Source organism: Schistocerca americana, chromosome 2 (genome assembly GCF_021461395.2).
Source record: "Schistocerca americana isolate TAMUIC-IGC-003095 chromosome 2, iqSchAmer2.1, whole genome shotgun sequence".
NCBI lineage: Eukaryota > Metazoa > Arthropoda > Insecta > Orthoptera > Acrididae > Schistocerca > Schistocerca americana.
The window spans coordinates 105,423,144-105,440,046 of NC_060120.1; the positions used below are offsets into that span (position 1 = coordinate 105,423,144).

At 43.8% G+C, this 16,903-nt stretch overlaps 1 protein-coding gene across 1 annotated transcript in view; it reads left to right on the forward strand.

Annotated features, from left to right (window-relative positions):
• LOC124595825 (clavesin-1) overlaps positions 1 to 16,903 on the forward strand; it is a 104,313-nt gene that overhangs the window by 41,299 nt on the left and 46,111 nt on the right. Inside the window, exon 2 of the mRNA XM_047134721.1 lies at positions 10,290 to 10,478. Within this exon, the coding sequence (XP_046990677.1) occupies positions 10,290 to 10,478 (189 nt within the window). The remainder of the gene's footprint in view (positions 1 to 10,289; positions 10,479 to 16,903) is intronic.

The following is a 16,903-nucleotide window of genomic DNA, read 5'->3' on the forward strand; positions in this document are numbered from 1 at the left end:
GTTGAAAAGGGGCAGCTAGTGGGGATCTGGAAGCGGTAAAGTGCAGGAAGTAAAAATTGGCATGTGCACCAGAAAAGATATTTATCTGAAGACGAAAGTTAAAATTACTTAACATAAAAATTCAGATGTACAACTTCGTTTCATATTACAAAAGGCTTGCTTACGGCAGCAGGATGAATGACTCTTACAGCTCAAACAATAAAAAAGCCTGAAAGATTGATAATGATAGTTAGTGAGTAATAATAATTTAGCAAGAAGACATCTCTATTGAAACAGTATTTAAGCAAATAACAATTTTAAAAAATTTAAATATCAAGGCCATAATGACAGGGTCCGCCCCGATAGCTGAGTGGTCAGCGCGGCGGTCTGTCACGCCAAGGGGCCCGGGTTCGATTCCCGGCTGGGTCGGAGATTTTCTCCGCTCAGGGACTGGGTGTTGTGTTGTCCTCATTGTGATTTCATCATCATCAGTGGAAGGCCACGGGAAACCTCCACTGGAATCACTTCGCTAGACGCTCATGCGGTGGACCTCTCTGACGAGGCTTTGCCCATGACAAGACCCGCCGTAATGCAGAACACAAAATATAATGACAGGAGGTATGTAAAGGTGAAATTTAATTAGTCGTCTTCACTTTCCCTGGTTCAAACAATACTAAAATAGAGAAACAAAATTGCATTAGACATATTGATGGGAATCAGCAATCAAAAATGATTAAGAGTTGTCTCAGACTAACCAGTGGGCCGTCATAACAAATAACCAGAAGACCAAGTGGTCACAGTACAACTTGTAAGTACGATTAACAGAATGGAGCCCCAGATGCTGCAAGAACCACGTGTGCTCAAAATACTGAACTTCAAAGTAAGTCCACACTACACATTCAAGAATATCTTTCCAATAATGATAAACGTCAAGCAAATGCCCATATTATACCAAACAAAATTTTTAAAATTGAAATTATTGGGGAAATAAAATTTACGCTCAAGAGTGTGCTTTTTCAGTTTAATAGTTGGTGTTCGACAACGAAAGCGAACACGTGTAGTGTCCTATAATGAAATTCTGACGCAAGCTCGTTATGTACTCGCTTTCAGGTAGGATATATGGTCGTTTATTAATGGGATAATTATCCACCATATCGACACCTACTGCACTTGAAAATGGCCTGTAAGGCCGAAATTGGTCAATCGTGCATGATGTAATAAATTGAGTACTTGTGATAAACAACCGAGAAGATTCCGGAATAGTCCCCCATTCGGATCTCCGGGAGGGGACTGCCAAGGGGTAGGTTACCATGAGGAAAAGATTGAATAATCAACGAAAGGATAACGTTCTACGTGTCTGGGCGTGGAATGTCAGAAGCTACAACGTGGTAGGGAAAGTAGAAAATCTGAAAAGGGAAATGCAAAGGCTCAATCTAGATATAGTAGGGGTCAGTGAAGTGAAGTGGAAGGAAGACAAGGATTTCTGGTCAGACGAGTATCGGGTAATATCAACAGCAGCAGAAAATGGTATAACAGGTGTAGGATTCGTTATGAATAGGAAGGTAGGGCAGAGGGTGTGTTACATCTTTCCAATAATGATAAACGTCAAGCAAATGCTCGTATTACACCAAACAAAGTTTTTAAAATTGAAATTATTGGGGAAATAAAATTTACGCTGAAGAGTGTGCTTTTTCAGTTTAAACTATTTTGAAAATGTACAAAAGACTTTTTTTAAAAAAAGGCATCAATGACTTACAGCATGAAAAACACAACTGGATCATGCTTAACAAAACCACTTCACTTTGTCAGCACGCTTAAATATGACCAACACAGACCATTTCAGCGGGCTCAAAAATAAAAAAAATTCGGAAACTTGAGCTTGCCATGCACTAAACAATGCGACACACTTGTTAAACACATACGCCCCAAGAGGAAAGTGTTGCACATTGCACGTCGACAGAGTACCCAATAACACCGCTACCAGTCCACCTCCACAAGCACGCTACAGGACCTAGCACGACGCTCGTCAAAATATTTATGCGTCCGCTGCTCCGCGCTGTCCTTACACCCACAGACCAAGCAGAAAATGTGAACCAAGGCCTTTTTCTCAAAGAAGTGGGCTTAGCAATCGAAGACCAGCTTACAAGACAACACAATGCCGAGACATGATCCCTTGTTTACAGCCAACCCCTCGGGACGACCAATTATGGCTGCTTAGTAACTTCCTTCTCCAGCTAGCGGCAAGATAGAATTTACCAAGAGCCAAAGCAGTTCGGTGTGAAGTCACCCTAGGCCAGTCGTGAGCGCGTGCTCTTGCGAGACGTCAGGAAGAAAGTTGCTTAGCAACCGCTGAAGATGTAGCCTCGCGCTATCGATGAGGAATCTGTAGTGCCCACGGTTCAATAGGAACTGCTTAAATGCGTCTGTGTAGGGTGTAATTAGTCCAAACTTGGTTTCATATTCCTTAAGGAAGCGATAAGTAGGAGGCCGAAGCACATTCCTAAAGTCAACACTTAATACTGGTGCTTGAAACTCTATAATTAGACCTTTTATTATGGGGGGGGGCGGGTATTTGGCGTGTATGAAGCTCCGCCAGTTCATAGTTTTACATTACACCCATAAATGAAAATAAGCAAATTCAACAAGCTTTGTCATACGCATCACTATCTGAGGCAAAATTTCAGTTGCCTAAATGCGTTCTTTGAAACTCTGATAGACGATGCCATCGTTAATGACTAACACAATGTTCTAAGAACTGTAGATCTCACAGTAATGACAAGACGCCCTACAGCGAGAAGATTGGAACACATGAGTCCTTGTCCCCTTGGGCGGGCTACTTTCTCCAGTCGTTGACCATGGGAGCCGCTCGCATCGTTTCGGCCTGCGTTGCTGTGGGGTCAAGTATGAGTCAGTGCTTAATTACGAGGTCATGTCAGCATTGTAGCGGCAGACTTTTGACGATGGTATTAACAGTGGAAGACCGAGAGAAAAAAAGACGTAAATTTGGGAGGCCATCTTCATCTCCTACTGTTGAACAAGTGTATAAGAAGCAACGACGCAAATAAAATAAAGACTGGGGATACGGATTGAAAGTCGGAGCGAAATGATATCGATGATAAAATTCGCCGATGACATTGCTAACTCCTGTGAAAGTGAAGAATTTCAGGACCTATTCAACGGAAAGGAGTTGACAGTAAATCGGAGTGACTAGTAGCTGAAAAGAGATAAGTAACTTAACACCAAATTTAAGGACCACAAAGAGGAGATCGGTTACCACGGAAGCAAAATTGCGTATGACGGACGAAGCAAAGATACACGGAGCAGACCACTAGTGGCAAAGACTACATTCCTCGTTAAAAGAACTAGTATCAAATGTATGTCGTAATATGAGGATTCTGAGTTCCGTCTAGAGCACAGCACAGCATCATATGGGAAGGAAATCTGGGCTGTGAGGAAATGGGAAGATCATTGGTGCCCAAAGGCATGATGAAAATTAAGTGCACTGATAAGACAAGAAATACACTCCTGGAAATTGAAATAAGAACACCGTGAATTCATTGTCCCAGGAAGGGGAAACTTTATTGACACATTCCTGGGGTCAGATACATCACATGATCACACGGACAGAACCACAGGCACATAGACACAGGCAACAGAGCATGCACAATGTCGGCACTAGTACAGTGTATATCCACCTTTCGCAGGAATGCAGGCTGCTATTCTCCCATGGAGACGATCGTAGAGATGCTGGATGTAGTCCTGTGGAACGGCTTGCCATGCCATTTCCACCTGGCGCCTCAGTTGGACCAGCGTTCGTGCTGGACGTGCAGACCGCGTGAGACGACGGTTCATCCAGTCCCAAACATGCTCAATGGGGGACAGATCCGGAGATCTTGCTGGCCAGGGTAGTTGACTTACACCTTCTAGAGCACGTTGGGTGGCACGGGATACATGCGGACGTGCATTGTCCTGTTGGAACAGCAAGTTCCCTTGCCGGTCTAGGAATGGTAGAACGATGGGTTCGATGACGGTTTGGATGTACCGTGCACTATTCAGTGTCCCCTCGACGATCACCAGTGGTGTACGGCCAGTGTAGGAGATCGCTCCCCACACCATGATGCCGGGTGTTGGCCCTGTGTGCCTCGGTCGTATGCAGTCCTGATTGTGGCGCTCACCTGCACGGCGCCAAACACGCATACGACCATCATTGGCACCAACGCAGAAGCGACTCTCATCGCTGAAGACGACACGTCTCCATTCGTCCCTCCATTCACGCCTGTCGCGACACCACTGGAGGCGGGCTGCACGATGTTGGGGCGTGAGCGGAAGACGGCCTAACGGTGTGCGGGACCGTAGCCCAGCTTCATGGAGACGGTTGCGAATGGTCCTCGCCGATACCCCAGGAGCAACAGTGTCCCTAATTTGCTGGGAAGTGGCGGTGCGGTCCCCTACGGCACTGCGTAGGATCCTACGGTCTTGGCGTGCATCCGTGCGTCGCTGCGGTCCGGTCCCAGGTTGACGGGCACGTGCACCTTCCGCCGACCACTGGCGACAACATCGATGTACTGTGGAGACCTCACGCCCCACGTGTTGAGCAATTCGGCGGTACCTCCACCCGGCCTCCCGCATGCCCACTATACGCCCTCGCTCAAAGTCCGTCAACTGCACATACGGTTCACGTCCACGCTGTCGCGGCTTGCTACCAGTGTTAAAGACTGCGATGGAGCTCCGTATGCCACGGCAAACTGGCTGACACTGACGGCGGCGGTGCACAAATGCTGCGCAGCTAGCGCCATTCGACGGCCAACACCGCGGTTCCTGGTGTGTCCGCTGTGCCGTGCGTGTGATCATTGCTTGTACAGCCCTCTCGCAGTGTCCGGAGCAAGTATGGTGGGTCTGACACACCGGTGTCAATGTGTTCTTTTTTCCATTTCCAGGAGTGTATTATGACTGTCCGCAAAGCGGTGAGTATGTGTGAAAAACATCGAGGAGGAGGAGGACAGGATAGTAGGAAATGTGTTGAGATATCCGGAGTTACTTCATGGTACTTAGGGCAAAAATGTGGAGTAAGACAGTTTGGAATATATTCAACAAATGATTTTTGAGGACGTTGAGTAGAAGTGATGGTCTCAGATGGAGAAGTTGCAGTGGGTCTCTTCAAGGCAATCACCAGACTGGTGACTAAAAATTGTAGCTATGTTATCTTCTTGCAGTTGTAAATGGATGTTATTCAGAACGGATGGCGCTTCAGTAGTGCCTTTTGCACCTTTAAGGGCATTGGCGTTGGTCAATAATTTACAGTTTTCAGACCTACCTCTCCTACCCTTACCGTGAGCCACTAATGCCTTTCCTTTCACCAAAATATATTTAGGAATTGCGTTTGTCTGTACTTCTGTAACGGTTTAATACACAGCTTTCGATCTTTAATAGACTCAATGTCATACTACAAAATTCCACAACTGCGACGGTTAAAAGCCGTTGAGAAAATGTTGCTGGTAAAAGCTTCGTGTTCGCAGCTCTAGCGGCCACGCGAGAGTGTAAGGAATTAAAAACTCGTCAGTGCCGATGGTTGCAGCGGTTCATAACATCAGTCTGAATTTCACAAAGTGTTATTTGGACGACTGCATTTGATAAGCACTTCAAAAATACGTATTTTGAGCGTAATACTTCGTACGTCACATAATACTTACTTTCGAACCAAGTCAACAGTTCAACGTATAAGAGAGTAACCGTAAATCCTTAGGCGAGAACGCTGTGATAAGTTCAGATTAAACATAAATACTCTCGGTACACTATGGGGGCTAACAAATGTTTATTAAACTAGTAGTGTGTGTTCTCGACATCGCAACGCTTCCTTCCCCGCACATAACAAGTTGGCCGCTAGCAGCGGCAGAGTAGACCTACGAAAACCGTCCTACTCCAGATCAGCTGACATGGTGTTTTCGCAAGGCAGATGCACGTAAATGCAATTTACGAAATTCCCTTAAACATGAAAGTGGATAACCACTGACGTAAAACCACAATTTGTGTCTTACCCTGTTACGTCAAGTGGACTGCTCGGTTTGGAAATACTCGTACTAAATCATTTTCGTTATAACAGTTACTAAAAAGTCGGTGAAGTATGGATGTAAGCTTTAATATAGATTCAACAAAAGTGGGCGAAATACATACGCTGTAAAAAAAAGTGAGACGAGAAAATATTTGATGCGATGATTAAAAATCTTACTTCAATTTGCGTGCAAACAGGTAATCTAGCCTAGAAGAGCAAGAAGTTTCTTGTTACGCTACGTCAAAGCACTTATAGATAGCCATCAGAGATGAGATAGATAAAAACCATGTTAGACTACGTTTGTTGAAAGCAATTATATATCACTGACTTTTTTTTTGCATGAAAATTTACCGTTGCGTGATGAAGGCGAAGATATTAAGACAGAGAGAACTACAAAACGTGTAAATTGCCCTACGCGTTCGCCAGTAGCGGGAATAAACATTACTCTAGCGGTGACTTCTCGACAAATCAGTTTACTCATCTTCTGGCTGTTATACTCCGTGAAACTCTGCTCCTTATACTTTACTAAGGGCGAGTAGAACTCATTAGCAAGGAACGTGTAATTTAATCACGAAAGTGACGGTAACAGTTTTTTTAACATTTCATATAATATACGTGATCGCTACTGAATATCGATTTCGTACTGGATTACTAAAGATAACGTAAAGTACCTTAGTGATCGTCTCAGTTCAATGTTATATTTGCACTACATTGTTAAGGACCTCTGTCCTGACATCAACAATTATTTTCGGATATTATTATTATTATTATTATTATTCAGCAAAAGCTCCATAACAAGTCCTCAGCTCTACGTGATCATACATCGAAGCGTTGTCATTTTGGAAGTTATGTGCGAAGTGAAATTTCTGTTACGAACGCAGCTAGAATTGTTTGTCCCTTATTTTCAAATAATTCTTTCGACCGTTGCCGGGTACTAATGGTATACTTAATCAGATCTTAGATCACTTAAAATTTAATATAAAAAGGAATTTTAATTCTTGCTCCGTTCTGTCCATTTTCCTTCAAAGCCATAAGTTATCGGAATAATTCAATGGTAGGTATTGTTTCTTCAGAGTATTTTAACTGGCGCATATTCCATTCTCGGAAGCTCTTGTAGGCTTCAGTAGTTTAAGAACATAATAATAGTATCGTTTTCATGTTGGTCAGGAACCTGGTGCAAGTCTTTAGATTGGACGCCACTTCGGCGACTTGAGTGCCCCTAATATAACCCATTTACCTAACTGGGAAAAGGGGAACTACACTTTAACGCGGAATGTAAACCACGTGTCGTTCCTGGCGACTTCTCAAGTCGTTGAAAGGTGAAGGCCGACTTAAAGACATATTAAAATTTTTCGGGATTCGATCCCGCGACATCTTAGTTTGTCAGGCACACGATTTTCCACTAGATCCCTTGGCCCGACATGTATTGTCTGAATGTCAAGTAGTGAGAAAAAGAAAGACGTTCAGGAAATGGATTCTTATCGTCGTTAAAGGAACGTCTTCAGCATTCGTCTATCTTCAGAAATCGTGGAGCAAGTCAATGAAAATGCTCAAAACTGGATGTAAAACAAATTTTCCCAAAAAGGAGTTTCGTTGGGGGTGAACGGAACGACTTCTATACGTCTCTGCATACATAATCAAAACACCAGTCAGGAAGACACGGAGAGTATCCGTTAATATAATGTCGAACATTATTCTGAACCTCGATTTTGAATGCCTTGTTTTCCCTTAGTGATCTATAAGTCAAGGTTACACGCTAGTGCGTAGTACACGGCTAGAGACCTGATGGTGGATGTAACTTATCAGTGAAAGCGACGAACAGTGTTTTAGTTTCATGATGGGAAGCAAGGCATAGGTCAAGGAAATAAGTTCCGTCGGTTAATCTATGCTTTTGGTTAATGGAACATATTGTAATACGTCCTTCAAGCTCCAACGACACCAGAAACGGGGAACACTAAGCTGACTACACTTCTACGATGTTCAGAAACACGTCCGAAGCCTCTTGCATTCCCTCCTTAAGTGATCCCTAGAGGCAAACTTGGTTATCAATTGTACAATAGTCGACTTGTCCCTGTCAGAATATATTTTAACCTCCAGAAGAATGAGAAAAATAAATACCAGATCCGACAACTCAAAAACCTGAAGGACGAGAAGTGAGAATTTGATATCACGAACAGGATCTCCACTAATCATGACTTTGACTATGAGGCTGTGCTGGCGCTGCGCCACTCCTAGTTTTCACTCCACCACTTATCAATGTCTCGACCACACAAACACAGCACTCCCCACGCACACAGTACTGCCGTGAGTTCTTACCGCGGAGTCACTGAAATTATTCAACGGTCGGAGCAGAATGGTGACAATGTACGTGATTTATGAAAATCTTTTCGTTTACATGTTTGCATCATCTCTCTTGATGTCCCACACGTTCATATTTTTACTCAGCTCATTTTAATTTTAACTCTAGACTTCAGAAAGTAATGCATTAAAATGTGACATTGTAAACACAGCTCAGTTCAACACTGCTTCTCTTTGCTGCTACATTGCATCGAACGTTTGCACTGGCAGTTCTCCGCTTTACTTGATGCATATCTTCACTTCTCAAAAGTAATATATACTAGCAGAAAATGCTCCTCTCGGAGCACAAGAAGGGTAATATACTCCTGTTTTAAGAGACTGAAAACTAAGATACAAGCTGCCTTATTCTACCTTCCTCAGAACCTCCAAATTTTTTCCCAAAAATTTTGGCGTGTGAACATATTCGCACTCTGTTTAACACGCAACTCACCTCACTCCCACAAGTTTACCCAATTGTAATTCGCTCACGTCCACTAGTCCATCGTCGTAAGTTACTCATATCCACATATACTCCCACTTGCCAATTCTCACGCACTTGCCGCGCGGGGTAGCCATGCGGTGAAGCCCTCATGTCACGGTTCGCGCGGCTCCCCCCCCCCCCCCCCCCTCCCTCCCTGTCGGAGGCCCGAGTCCTCCCTCGGGCATAAGGGTGTATGTGTTGTCCTTAACGTAAGTTAAAGTTAGATTAAGTAGTGCATACGGCTAGGGACCGAAGACCTCAGTAGTTGGTCCCATAGTTCTTACCGCAAATTTCCAATTTTTCTCACGCACACATTTTGTCAATTTTCACGCATACGTTCAGCCTAACTCTTTCTCATTATCTTTCTTTATCTAACTGTTACTATCTCCTGCGTCACAGCCAGAGTCTCTCTCATTCTTTCCTACCACTACAGTCTCCTCTCACTTCACTGTCTCACTCTCGCACTCTCATTCATTCTCACTGACGCGCTCTCTCTCTCTCTCTCTCTCTCTCTCTCTCTCTCTCTCTCTCTCTCTCTCACGCTCTCTCTTTTCCTCGTTGTCCTTGTCATAGACTCTGTCTCTCATTAGCACTTTCTCTCACTATTTATTTTTATTTCTCTTCAACTAGCACTTCCTCCTTCCCTCTTTTCCTAGCATTGCTCTGTCACTGTCAACTATGTTCCCCTGCCACTGTGTTCATCATTTTCCGTCTCTTTCCCACTCCACTCTCTCTGCGTAAGAAGCGCGATTTGTTCGCAGGCCAAAATTTTTGTGAAAATTTTTAAATGTGCTGATATCCCACTATTACGTCAGTGTTTAAACAGGAGCATATTCACCTTTTTTGAGCTCTGAAGAAGGGATCGGTTCGTAGGACACGATCTGAGGCAACATACCAATTCGGTAATGTAGAGAGGCGTGGAGGGTAAAATTTGTAGAGGGAGACAGTTATGAATACACTAAGCAAATTGAAAAGGAGGTAGGTTGCAGTAGTTACACGGAGATGGAGGCTTGCACAGGTTAGAGTAGCATGGAGAGCTGCATCAAATCAGTTTCTGAACAGAAGATCACAACGCAACAAGAGCGTTTCCCCGTTGGTTCCCTTTTTCTTGCCACAGTAGAACGAGTCACTCACATCAAAAGAACTTTACGGGTCAATATAATTGTTATAATGTAGTTACGTCAAACTGAAATAACGTAAAATTAAGTTTACACCTCAGGCCGGATATTATGTACACAAAAAACTTTAATTTGTATCAGTAAAACATAGGGTTCCCAGAACCATTCTAATGATAACGAAGGCAGTAGTATATTTCTCCGTGGTACTTCACGTTATGTACTACGTTTTCGCCTCACACTGGATTTTACGCGTACAAGCTACCTGGGGGCGGTAGGGAAGCCGTTCTGTGTACAGTGTTCACTGACTCCAGTATTTATTCCGCAGGCCAGGAGGACAAGATGCTGAAGCTGGCCAAGGAGCCGCACCCCACGGTGATGCGCGGCTCCTTCGCGGTGGGCCTCGAGTTCAGCCAGGAGCTGTCGCCGCAGATCCAGGAGGTGGCCCGAACCGAGCTGCGGGAGAACCCGGACCAGATTCGGGAGTCACTCGCCGCCTTCCGGGACATCCTCAGGGGTGAGTAGCGGCCGCAGGGCCATCGACACAAAGCTGCACGGGCCGCCGCCGTCAATTTTGCTGAAAGAAATTCCGCGTATTCTCAGTGAGGCAGGGCTGTACAACTGGCGTATTTCGCGAGTGAACACTCGCGCCTTCTTACGCTCTTGCCTGCGAGCAGAGCAGGTGCGGCACAGAATGGGCCTCAAAACCTGCACGTAATAGAAAAACGGATATAAAATTCTACAAAACTATGTTCTTTGGGATGGTAAGTGGGAATCTGATGTTGGAATTAGAATATTCAGAACGGCGGACCCAATAATGTAGATCAAAAATCGAGTAAGGCATGGGGTATAAAGGAATGAGAGAGTTCTGATAACGAATTAAGTCGGAATCGCCGTACTGAAAAGTTTTATTCGATATTTTAAATTTTTAAATCGAAATCAGTCTCATTTTTGTCAGTAAAAACGCCTCCTCTTGCTGCAATGTATTTTATAACTCCCGCACGCGTTTCGCCTTTTTTCACTTTGACTTCATCCCACTGATTTAAAGTGGAAAAAAAGGCGAAAAGCGTCTGGGACAAATAAAATACACTGCAGCAAAAGTACCCGTTTTTTATTGACAAAAAAGATTTTTCTGTGCTTGCTGCGGAGGTGCAAATGACTCTAAGCACTATGAGACTCAACATCTGAGGCCATCAGTCCCCTAGACTTAGAACTACTTAAACCTGACTGACCTAAAAACATCACACACATCCATTCCCGTGGCAGGATTCGAACCTGCGAGCCGGCCGGAGTGGCCGAGCGGTTCTAGGCGCTTCAGTCTGGAACCGCGCGACCGCTACGGTCGCAGGTTCGAATCCTGCCTCAGTCATGGATGTGTGTGATGTCCTTAGGTTAGTTAGGTTTAAGTAGTTTTAAGTTCTAGGGGACTGATGACCTTAGCAGTCAAGTCCCATAGTGCTCAGAGCCATTTGAACCATTTTTCGAACCTGCGACCGTAGCAGCAGCGCAGCTCTGAGCTGAAGCGTCTAGAACCGCTCAGCCATGCTATGGAGGATGGCCGCGCAAATAAAATGGAAATGAGTCACACTTGTCTCTTGTATCATTGCCTTCAGAAGGATCGCTGTGGGGCTGTCCACTGGAAGATGGTTCTAAAAGCAGATCTTTCACCTCGTATGGGACCTGTTTATCTTCAGTTGTCATTTTCTGGAATCTCGAAATGGATGAATCCGCAAGCGCCAGAAGCCGATTCAACACGACATGCATCGTTATCTTACTGGAATATTTGCGTGTAAATTCCTCTCGGTATACTTATTCCGATCTTCTTTCATCTTTATCTTCCTTCAACTTCAGATAGCCGACCAGTCGGCAACGGAGCAGTTTCGATTATGCCATATCCTTGCATCAAAACGACGCGAACTGATGTCAGCATCGGACATTGTTGCAAATATTGGCAGTCTGCTGAAACTGGCGCCCGACTTTCCAGAAACGTGCATTTTTTCAGAGCTCTTGATAGGTATGTTTTAGTTTTAGACTGCTCTGCAAAAAGTTTGAATAGTTCTCCCGCATTTCGCAAAAAGGGAAAAAGTTATTCGCCAATTTGAGAAAAAAACTATGATCAAAAGGTAGCGTTATAGGCCCTTTGCTGTTCCTTATCTATATTAACGATTTGAGAGACAATCTGAGCAGCCGTCTTCGGTTGTTTGCAGTTGACGCTGTCGTTTATCGACTAATAAAGTCATCAGAAGGTCAAAACAAACAGCAAAAGGATTTAGAAAAGATATCTGAATGGTGCGGAAAGTGGCAGTTTGACCCTAAATAGTGAAAAGTGTGAGGGCATCCACATGAGTGCTAAAAGCCGGCCGAAGTGGCCGTGCGGTTAAAGGCGCTGCAGTCTGGCACCGCAAGACCGCTACGGTCGCAGGTTCGAATCCTGCCTCGGGCATGGATGTTTGTGATGTCTTTAGGTTAGTTAGGTTTAACTAATTCTAAGTTCTAGGGGACTAATGACCTCAGCAGTTGAGTCCCATAGTGCTAAGAGCCATTTTGAGTGCTAAAAGGAACTCGACAACTTCGGTTACACGATAAATCAGTCTAATCTAAATGCCGCAAATTCAACTAAATACCTAGGTTTTGCAATTCAAAAAGTTCGAAGAAAGGCAGCACATTTTGTATTTTCGCGAAATATGGGAGAGAGTGTCACGGAAATGATACACGATTTGGGCTAGACATCATTAAAAGAAAGATGTTTTTCGTTGCGAAGGAATGTTCTCACGTAATTCCGACCACCAGCTTTCTCCTTCGAATGCGAAAATATTTTGTTGACGCCGACCTACAGAGGGAGGAACAATCACCACGATAAAATAAGAGAAATCAGAGGTCGTACGGAAAGATATAGGTGTTCGTTTCTTTCCGCGCACTATACGAGATTTCAGTAATATAGAATTGTGAAGGTGGTTCGATGAACCCTGTGCCAGGCACTTAAATGTGATTTGCAGAGTATCCATGTAGATGTAGAAAATTCCGAACAGCTCTCCAACAATTCTACAGAAAACCCTAATGATACTTTTTGTTCAGATAATAGTTGGAGAAGTTCAATAATGAGGGACCCATTTTTACCGTGTGGCAGAAAAATACTTTCGAACTCGTTAAGTATACTGTCAAGTTAGTATGAGAGCTGCTTACAAAACTGGAGCCACGCAGCCGAAATTTTGCACCTAACCGGTTTCGAGTAATACCGGTAGTATTGAAGTCGATACACGTCATTATGCGGGTTGAAAATGTCACAAAACCTCCTTCTGGAGTGCTACCAGTCTTACTTTATTCTGTCAATTAATCGCCACACACACACACACACACACACACACACACACACACACACACACACACACACACACAATATCTGAACAATGTGTCATTGCCCGATTCACTGTTTACCGTCAAGTCTCACGGCACATATCGTACCGACTTGAGACTGGAATGACACTGCACATTGCGCACGTATACAAAAGTGCAAACTCAAAAGATTTTCCTGTTTTGTCCAGGTTTTCAAGCGAGCTAGCCCAATGTGCGGTGTGGTATGGAGTGAGGATAATGGATGTGCACCATGTGGTCGCGAATACACGTGAGAAGCGCCAACTCTGAAATAAGGGAGGGCAAGTTTTGACAGCGGTACCATCTAATAGTATCATTAGTGTAGACATTGTGAAGCGCCGGCAATGTCTTTGCATTTCAATCCACAGTGCGAGGAAACATGAGTTCGAAAAATCTTTATTGTATCATAATACACTCAGCACTTTCAGGAAGATCAGTTTACGAGGGCACTAAGTCTTAACACGTCAAATAATACAGAAACCGAAAATGTGAAAGACTTAAGCTTGTAAAAGAGGTTTTAAAACTTAGAAGCAGGTCACTGAAGAGGGTGGAGGAGAGGAGGAAAAATCATGTGAGTACGCTGTTCGGAACATATACATCTACATTTATACTCCGCAAGCCACCCAACGGTGTGTGGCGGAGGGCACTTTACGTGCCACTGTCATTACCTCCCTTTCCTGTTCCAGTCGCGTATTGTTCGCGGGAAGAACGACTGCCGGAAAGCCTCCGTGCGCGCTCGAATCTCTCTGATTTTACATTCTAGATCTCCTCGGGAGGTATAAATAGGGGGAAGCAATATATTCGATACCTCATCTAGAAACGCACCCTCTCGAAACCTGGACAGCAAGCTACACCGCGATGCAGAGCGCCTCTCTTGCAGAGTCTGCCACTTGAGTTTGCTAAACATCTCCGTAACGCTATCACGCTTACCAAATAACCCTGTGACGAAACGCGGCGCTCTTCTTTGGATCTTCTCTATCTCCTCTATCAACCTGACCTGGTACGGATCCCACACTGATGAGCAATACTCAAGAAAAGGTCGAACGAGTGTTTTGTAAGCCACCTCCTTTTTTGATGCACTACATTTTCTGAGAACTCTCCGAACGAATCTCAACCTGGCACCTGCCTTACCAACAATTAATTTTATATGATCATTTCACTTCAAATAAATCGTTCCGTACACATACTCACAGATATTTTACGGAAGTTACTGCTACCAGCGTTTGTGTCCCTGCACCAAGTGCCTATCCGCTGCAGATCTTCCTGCACAGTTACTAAATTTCAATACTTTTAGCATGGGTGTTGATTTAATGAAAGAATACTCGGTAGCCGCAGTTGAACATTTGCGTCCACTTCAGGGTGAACACTGTCGCGTAGTGATGCTATCAAACATGACAATCACGCATTGCACATAGGTTACAACAGACGACGTTCACAGCTACCTTGCATAATCTGTGTAAATTGTTCGCTGCATATTCTTTACCGCTCGATGAAAGTGTAGGGACACAGTTGGATGTGACATTCTTAGCAGCATACAAGAAAGTGTAAAAAATGTAGATTTGTCGTGGAATTTAGTAGTTTATGCGTCTAAAGTCGGAGTATGTTGGGAAATGAATCAGGATTCTTAGCGCAACTGAAAATGAGAGCTTCCAGTACCCAAATCGCGATGATCTGCAGCTTGCAGTGCGATACGGAACGTAGGTTATATTTATTCAAGAATATCTGTCAGAATTGCTTTCCACTTCTAGCAAGTCTCCAGAGGGTTCCTTATCTTATCGTTGCTTGCAGCATTTACTGCCACTTGCGGACCCCGCTTGCTGTGAAGCCCTGCAGTAAGGACATAATTGTATGCAGTGTCTGTATTGTGCTGTCACAGCTGGTAATGCCTTATAGTGTACAATGTGATTTAGAAATATGTTACCACTGAAATTGTAGGTACGTTGCTAGCCATTAAAGGAGTGTTTCAATGAACTAAATTTATGCGATTTGTAATTTACCTACTCGTCTAGACTTGATCGCCACCATGTGTAACATAGAAGCTATGCTATGCTAAAGATGAGTAAAGTTTGGTACGTGGTTGCCAGTTATGTACTTGAGTTGGAACGTTCATAGCTCTGGAATACCCTGTATGTAAAACACCACTTTGCCGGCCGCGGTGGTCTAGCGGTTCTGGCGCTGCAGTCCGGAACCGCGGGACTGCTACGGTCGCAGGTTCGAATCCTGCCTCGGGCATGGGTGTGTGTGATGTCCTTAGGTTAGTTAGGTTTAAGTAGTTCTATGTTCTAGGGGACTTATGACCTAAGATGTTGAGTCCCATAGTGCTCAGAGCCATTTGAACCATTTTTTTAAAACACCACTTTAGTTGTTCTTAATGCTTTAATTTCCACTAGAAATTCAAAGGAGGTTGTAGAGTGCTTTGCCGTACATGAAACCGGTTTCATTGGCGTGTGACAAGTGAGAGAAGTTAGTCTCCGTGTATGTAACGGAGTTTTCCGCTACGTACACGAACACGAAGTGTTTTTTGTCGTTGTTTGTGGACAGTAAAAATGCACAGATGGCTCACTTCAGCTTGGCACATCCTCGTTACGGTGAAGTAACGTTTGCACTTGTTACTGTGCTGTCATAAGAATTGGCACAAAACAGCATGCTACGGGAACTGTTTTCGTGTGTACCAAGGCACTTCACGAGGTCATAGGCATCTGCCATTTGAGTGTGTTCAGTGAGCGAAACAGTAGTGAAAATTAATCTAAAACATTTTTGCTGTATTATTTTATTTTCGAGTAGTGATCATTAAGCAGAAGTCGTTTTCAAATTGCTGTATCTGTTTTGATACCTACATTGCGTTCCATCTCAAGGTGCACAACGCCAAAGCCAAGAACTGGTTAAGAGATTCAGTACACAGATTTCAAACATTCTTCAGCGATGCAGTGCTTCATTAATGTTATAGTACACTGCAGAAATAGACGTACAAAATGTTCGAATACCATCTGGACGACGTCTCATTAATCTAGTAGCAATCTGATTTTGTATGCAGAGTGCTATTATATTGACGCTGAATCGTCTGATTCGTGTACGCGTTGATAACTAATGCCCAAGTCATGTTTTTGACGTTATGCAGAGTGAGATCAAACATCTTGTATACATCCACAAAGATGCTGTAATTGAAAAATCGTCTTGTATCCGATGACTTAGTAAAATCGAAAGTGGTAGCAATAACACTTTAATAGTAACTAACTGTGTAAAACAAGGTTAGGTGCTGCTTGAGGGCGGAAGTAAGACTCGGAAACTAGTGATGTGCAAACATGTTCACCACACTATCGTCTATCTGCACGTCTAGACAAAAAAAATTAGTTCCCAGGGATCAGTACCACTGTTTGAATGTGTGGAAAACAAACCCACTTGGTACTAAGGGGCGGCACCGAAAATAGACATCGGTTGGGCATATGATCAAAGATATTCAGTGATTGTGATATACGAACACCGGGAAAGTTAAAACGGGAAGTCGCTTATTATCACACTAAAATCCTCTTCAGGTGATAAAAATCGTTTCGTGAATAATGAAACAATATT